The following is a 7,311-nucleotide window of genomic DNA, read 5'->3' as shown; positions in this document are numbered from 1 at the left end:
TCTTTCCCCTCAGATTGACAGGTCCTTCCAACAGGAGAAATGCAGATCTGCAGATTTACCTTCAGGCCCCGCCGGAAGAGGAAAGTCGCCTGGCGCGAATCTTTCTGCTGGTATAATTTATTCCCAATTCTGGTGGAAAGGGACTGTATGCTCGGCCTGTAAATATAGCAAATAATCATGACTACATAATCCTTGAATCATTTATTGCAAGGGATGGGGGAACCATGGCCCTTTTAAGGCTTGTGGACTTCAACTCCCAGAGCCATACTGGCTGGCTCAGGAATTCTGGGAGTTGAAGTCCACAAGCCCTAAAGGGGTCGTAGTTCCCCAAATCTGATTTATTGCCACGATACAGGTATTTATTTATTTATTTTATTTCTATACCGCCTTTCTCCCGTAGGACTCAAGGCGGTGTACAGTCAAGAAAAATATACACAAACATCATAAAATTGTTAATTAAAATTATTAGAATTATTAGAATTTTAAAATTATTATTATAATACTGACAGGTATGCTGTCAGGATTTAAAAGGGATGCCCTAATTAAATCATGAGCCTCTTGAGCCAAGCTTCAAAAATATTAGGAGCTTCATGTCAGCACCTTCCCAATTGAAGCCAGCTCTGACCCTACGTAATTTACGCCCCAATTATGATCCGGTTTCCCGTCCCCCCCACGATGTGTCATCAATCACATTCCCAACGGAGCAATCTTCGGTTGCTGTAGGTAACCCTGGGATACAGCCTTGAGAGAGATAAGTCTGGAATGTGCATCTGTCTTTGGCTGCCATGCCGTTTGGTCGGTTTCCCATCCCCCCTTGCTTATGGCAACTCGAGAACAGGCCAGGGATGCTTTGCGAGTTGACATTTTCCTTGATTTACAACAATCTGTTTAACGACCATTCAAAGTTACAGTGGCATGGAAAAAAGGCCCAGTCCTCGCTCTTACGACTATTACAGCGCCCTCACAGTCAGATGGTGAAAATTCGAGTGCTTACAACCACCATGGATTTAAGACAGTTGCAATGTCTTGAAGTCACGTGACAAAACCGTTTGCGACCTTGCCAAGAAAAAAGGCGGATCTACTTAATGACACGATTCACTTAACGACAGGTGCAAAAATGGTCGTAAAATGAGGCACGACTCAGTTTATCACTTAACAAAGGTTCAGGGTTAATTGTGGTTGTTAAATTGAGGACTATTTGCATTGTTGCAGAGCGACAAAAGGGAATTTCCTGAATTGAACAGGTCACAGTCTAAAATTTTATCAGGTAGAGAAATAAGAGCCGATTCAAGCGGAGTACCAACAGATTCGATGACCGTTCAGAGTTATAACGGCACTGAAAAAAGTGACTTATGACCATTTCCCCACACTTATGACCGTTGCAGCATTCCCATGGTCATGTCATCAAAATTCCGACGCTTAGCAACTGACTCGTATTTATGATGGTTGCAGGATCTTGGGGTCATGTGATTCCCCTTTTGTGACCTTGTGACAAAGCAAAGTCAACTGAGAAATCAGATTCACTTAACAACCGTGTGACTCACTGAACAGTTGTGGTGAGTCACTAAACAACTGTGAAAAGAAAGGCTGCAAAACGGGGCAAAATTCATTTAACAACTGTCTCACTTAGCAAGAGACATTTTGGGCTCAATGGTGATCATAAACCAAGGATTACCATGTTTCCCTGAAAATAATCATCTCCAAGCCTTACTCCCAAGTCGACCCTGTTTCCTTAATTGTTCCTGACTTCTGGCAGCTCTGCGTATGCGCACACCGGGAACAGGCTCACGCTGTTCTTCAGCCTCGCTGATGTCAGACTCCGGAGGCATCAAAGAACTACCAGATGGTCTTGGCCTCCTCTCTGCCTACGACGCAGAGCCCTCGTCCGAGCCTTCCCCAGACTCCAGGACTGGCCCACGTTCCTCCTCAACCTCCTCACTGTCTGAATCTGCTGCCAGCTCTGCTGGCCGCTGGCAGGCCACAACACCTGCCTCCCCACCACTCGCCCCATGGCTGATGAAGATCTTCACTGGGGCTTATTTTGGGATAGGACTTATATTAGGCACATGCTAAAAAAAAAAAATCAGGCTAGGGCCGTGATGGCGAACCTGTGGCACGCGGAGCCATATTAGTGGGCACACCAGCTCAGCTCTGGGGCGCATGCGCGCGCTGGCCAGCTGATTTTCGGGCCTTCTGGGCCCACCAGAAGTAGGGAAACAGGCTGTTTCCTGCCTCTGGAGGGCCTGGGGGGTGGTGGGGGTGGGGAAGGCCCGTTTTTCTTTCTTACCTGGCTCCAGATCCTCTCTGTGTATCTGGGAACGGCGAAAACAGTCTTTCCCACTCCCTTGGAGGCCCTACGGAGGCTGAAAGGGCCCATTTCCCCACTCCCGATGGGACAGGAAGTGACATTTTTTCCTGTCCCCAGCCTCCAGAGACTCCTAGAGAGGCTCCTACAGACTCCTAGAGAGGCTCCCAGAGACTCCTAGAGACGTTCTGGAAGCTGGGGACAGCAAAAAATGTCACTTCCTGTCCCACCGAGAGTTGGGAAATGGGCCCTTTCAGCCTCCGTAGGGCCTGCAACGGAGTGGGAAAGGCTGTTTTCGCCGTTCCCAGATACACAGAGAGGATCTGGAACCAGGTAAGAAAGAAAAACGGGCCTACCAGGCCATCATGTGCCAGGAGTGGGGGGGGGAGGGGGTTGCACACACATGTGTGTAGGCACATGCACGCGCAACCCTCCCCAGCCCCCCCCCTCTCCTGGCACGCGATGGCAAAAAGGTTAGCCATCACTGGGCTAGGGCTTATTTTCCGGTTAGGTCTTATTTTCGGGAAAACACGCTACCCGTATAACGAATCCCTTTCTTTATATCTGGAGGCTTTCCCCCAAGGTCCAAACGTCAAGGAAGCTTCTCCGAAAGGACCAGGCAAGCTTACCTTCGATTTAACAAGGTAGGTCTTCGGAACCGGGCTCCTTGCTTCCTCTGTAATTCGGGTTGTCTCTGGACGGGCATCTTCCTTTTCAAAACGGAGTAATTCCTCTGCAGGTTCTTTAGGGAGATACACACAAGTCAGGTATGTGCATATCCAGAGGAAGAAAAAGAAGATCAAAGCCCCTCCCCCCCAGGTGCTTTTTCTCTGGATTTTCTTGTTTTTTTTCTTTTGAAGACGTTTTGCTTCTTATCCAAGAAGCTTCTTCACCTCTGACTGGATGGGGGGGAATGGAAGGATTTATTTTTTCCTTGCAGACAAAGCTGGTCATTTGCATCCTTTCAGAGGGTCGTTGAGGCAACTTGGAGGTTTACCTGTGTCCTCAGGATCACCTGAGTGCTGCAAATGGTTCCTGTAGTCTGCAATTTTTCCCTCTGGAAATCCATTCCTGCTCCCACACCATTCAAAGGGGGTTCATCCCAAATAGTATAACTAAAAGTAGTATAGGCTATTGCTTAACGCATTGTAAGCCGCCCTGAGTCTCCGGAGAAGGGCAGCATATAAATCAAATTTAAAAAAAAAAAAAGATACCTCCAAGTGGCCTCAATGACTCTCTCAAAGGATGCAAATGACCAGCTGTCTGAAAGGAGTATAAATCCTTCCGTTCCCCACCATTCAGTCAGAGTTGAAGAAGCTTCTTGGAAGAGAAGCGAAACATCTTCAGAGAAAAAACAAGAAAGTCCAGTTGCCTCTTGAAAAAGCACCTTTGGGACAACTGTGACCAGGATGACTGAGAATCTCCACTGACATTTACCATCAAACTACAATTCCCAGCAGCCCTTGCCAGAACACTGAGAGCAAGAACGGAATAGAACTGAAGTTCAACACTATTTGAGGGACCTTTCTACATAGATTATTTTTAAAATGTCTTACTAAAGATAAGACGGACATTCCCAAATTCATTAAGGGGATGAGGGACTTAAGTATTCGAAAGCAATCAGGTCTCAAACAGGCTTAAAATACAATAGATTACAATAGACCTTGAATCAAAGCCCCCCCCCCCCAACTAAACAGAGAAGCAGATCCCAGGATCTCGAGGTTAGACCGGAGCTATATCCCCATCCTAGGAGAAGCCTGGAGATCAGGCAGGAAAATGACTTCAAGGATCAAGTGAGGATTCTAAAGAGAAACGCTCGCCTGGGGAATTCTGGGAGTTGAAGTCCACAAGTCTTAAAAGTTGCCTCGTTTGGAGACTCCTGACCTAATGCAAGGCTCTGGGAATCATTAATGTCAGGTACAGGTAGTCCCTGACTTAGAAAAGTTCGTTTAGTGACCATTCAACGTTACAATGGCACTGAAAAAAGTGACTTTTTCACACTTATGACCGTTGCGGCATCCCCAGGGTCACGGGATCGAAATTCAGACGCTTGGCAACCGACTCCTATTTACGACGGTTGCAGTGTCCCGGGGTCACCTGATCCCCTTTACGACCTTCTGACGAGCAAAGTTTAAGATTCACTTAACAACCGTTCGACTAATTTAACAACTGCAGTGATCCATTTAACAATTGTGGTGAGGAAGGAAGGCTGTAAAAAGGGGGAAAACTCGCTTAACAAATGTTTCACGTAGCAGCAGCAATGTTGGACTCAATGGTGGTCGTAAGTCGAGGACTACCTGTACTAGACTGATGTTTCTCGAGCGTAGCCATTTTAAGATGGTGTGGACTTCAACTCCCAGAATTCCCCAGCCAGCCAGCAGGCCATCACAGCCAAGTGACTTAAAAGAAACTAAAACAATTTTCCTCCCTTCCCCAAACTGTGTTAAGCCCACCCCACTACCTTTTCACTGAGAGGCGATCTGTTGAGGGGGCTGATGCCTTTGTGAGCCCCCAGGGCTTTCCTTGCCGCCAAGCCTGTCTTAATGCCGTAGGCACGCCTCTTCCCCGGCACCTGCTTTCGACGTCCTAAGTAGTTCTTGCCAAAACCTGTGAGGAAAGGGAAAAAAGAGAGAAAGAGAAAGAGGAAAAGAAAGAAAGGGGGGAGGGAGGGAAGGAAGAGAGGGAAGGAAGGAAAAAAGAAAGGAAAGAAAAGGAGGGAGCAAGAAAGGAAGAAAAGAAAAAGAAAGAAGGAAAGAGGGGGGGAGGCAGGAAAAGACAGAAAAAGAAATAAATAAAAAAGAAAGAAAGAGAGGGAGGGAGGGAGGAAAAGAAAGAAAGAAAGGAGGGAGGGAGAAAGCACGGAAGGAAGGAAAAAAGAAAAAGAAAGAAAGAAAGGAAAGGAAAGAGGGAGGGAGGCAGGAAAAGACAGAAAAAGAAAGAAATAAAAAAGAAAGAAAGAGAGGGAGGGAGGGAGAAAAAGAAAGAAAGAAAGAAAGGAGGGAGGGAGGGAGAGAGAAAGCAAGGAAGGAAGGAAAAAAGAAGAAAAAGAAAGAAGGAAAGGAAAGAGGGAGGCAGGAAAAGACAGAACAAGAAAGAAAGAAAAAAGAAAGGGAGGGAGGGAGGGAGGAAAAGAAAGAAAGGAGGGAGGGAAGGAAAGAAGGGAAGGAAGAAAGGAAAAAAGAAGAAAGGAAAGGAGGGAGAGAGCAAGGAAGGAAGGAAAAAAGAAGAAAAAGAAAGAAGAAAGGAAAAGAAGGAAAGAAGAAAGGAAGGAAAAAAGAAGAAAAAGGAAGAAAAAAGAAAGGGAGGGAGGGAGAGAGAGAGAAAGAAAGGATCGAGGGAGGGAGGAAGGAAAAAGAAGGGATTAGGTCCTTTCATGTGCAAGGAGAATAACCTTGGGAGACAGGAGGAAGAACTGAAGTCTAGATAACTGTCATTCAAAAGATATCTCAGCCAATAGAAGGAAAGGGGGGAGGGGCGTGGGAAAGGGGGGGTCTTAGAAGGGACCCTCCCTAGCTTTCTGGAAAGGAAAAGTAAAAGAGGGGAGAGGAGAGGAGCTTCCAGATTTGCAAGATTCTGGTACAGTAACCTTACAGTAAAGATAGGACGGGAGGCCTTCAAGTTACAACCATTCGTTTAGTGACCGCTCAAAGTTACAACAGAACTGAAAAAAGGGACTTATGATCATTTTGCACATTTATAACCGTTGCGACATCCCCACCGTCACCCGATCAAAATTCGGACGCTCGACAACTGGCATGAATTTATGATGGTCGCAGTGTCCTGGGGTCACGCAATCCCCTTTGGGTCACCGAGGAAGCCGGATTCACCTAACAACAACCGCATTGCTGGCTTAAAAAGCGCAGTGATTCACTTAACGACCGTGGCAAGAAAGGTCATAAAACGGGGCAAAAACTCACTTCACCAATGTCTCCCTTAGTGGTCGTTAAGTCGAGGACCACCTCGACCAACGACCAATTACTTTAGTTGTCTCTTATCTGGCCCAAAACATGGGCCTTGGACGGTTTCAGGGAAAACAAACCACGGTCCAAACTCAACAAACCTGGATAGTCTTGCATTCCCCACTTGATTCTCCTCATCCGGAACTGTCGCGTGCCGTTCTGCGGAAGGCTTCTCTTCATCTTGGGGGAATTTTGCTTCCTCTCTTCTCTCTTGTTCAACTTAATTATGTCATCTGCGAAAAGAGAAATCCGTTTGGCGTTGAAGAACGTGGCGGCCCAGGCAAAGCGCCCAGACAGGTGGTCCTCAACTTACAACGGTTCGCTGAGTGCATAGGTGGGTTTCACACAGAGGTGGGTTGCTACCGGTTCTCCTGAACCGGTAGTGGAAATTTTGAGTAGTTTGGAGAACTGGTAAATACCACCTCTGCCTGGCCCCGCCCCCAATCTATTCGCTGCCTCCCGAGTCCCAGCTGATCGGCTAGAAGGAAAAAATCAGGGCTCACTTGACAAAGAAAAGAGAAAAGAAAAAAAAACAAGACACCGTCACTTTAAATTGAGAAGCCAAGAAGCCTCCCAGCTGATCGGCTAGAACCGATCCGATCCGCTCCTTGTAAACTGCTCGGTGGTGGTAGATTGGCAATTGAGGCCAAGCTGCCTGAAAGCGATTCCCGATGCTCTCGGTGGTGGCCGAGCGGCAAAAAACTGTTTAAACTCTTGCCGCGGCATTTCAAAGAGTCGCCCTACAGCTGATCAGCGGTAAAAGGCAGTGTCGTGGTAGACTGGTGCACTCCAAAAACAAATGGGTAGACCGGTACGGCTCTGCAAGCAGTTAAAAGCCTGGTAGACCAGTACCTCTGCTAAATCCTAAAGAATTATTTGGCCAAAAAACCCACAGTGACTCTGAGATAATCGAACAGACAATGGCTGAAAGCCAGATCTGCTAGAGATGTTTCTCTCAGGCCGACTGAGTCAAAACTGGGCCTGAGAGGAAGGAAAGGGGTGTGGTCAAAAAACTATGACTCCCCTTGACGTGAGTGACATTGAGTT

The 7,311-nt window shown here is 47.0% G+C and overlaps 1 protein-coding gene across 1 annotated transcript in view; it reads right to left on the bottom strand.

The window, feature by feature from the left end:
* FYTTD1 (forty-two-three domain containing 1) overlaps positions 1 to 7,311 on the bottom strand; it is a 30,292-nt gene that overhangs the window by 11,216 nt on the left and 11,765 nt on the right. Inside the window, exons 2-5 of the mRNA XM_060685221.2 lie at positions 6,366 to 6,497; positions 4,767 to 4,912; positions 2,935 to 3,047; positions 60 to 156 (exon numbers count right to left, since the gene is read on the bottom strand). Of these exons, the coding sequence (XP_060541204.2) occupies positions 60 to 156; positions 2,935 to 3,047; positions 4,767 to 4,912; positions 6,366 to 6,497 (488 nt within the window). The remainder of the gene's footprint in view (positions 1 to 59; positions 157 to 2,934; positions 3,048 to 4,766; positions 4,913 to 6,365; positions 6,498 to 7,311) is intronic.

The sequence above is a fragment of the Pantherophis guttatus genome, chromosome 6 (assembly GCF_059756535.1).
Source record: "Pantherophis guttatus breed Tessera chromosome 6, ASM5975653v1, whole genome shotgun sequence".
NCBI lineage: Eukaryota > Metazoa > Chordata > Lepidosauria > Squamata > Colubridae > Pantherophis > Pantherophis guttatus.
The sequence above is the reverse complement of the archived record's forward strand: the minus strand, read 5'-3'. Positions and strand labels throughout refer to the sequence as shown.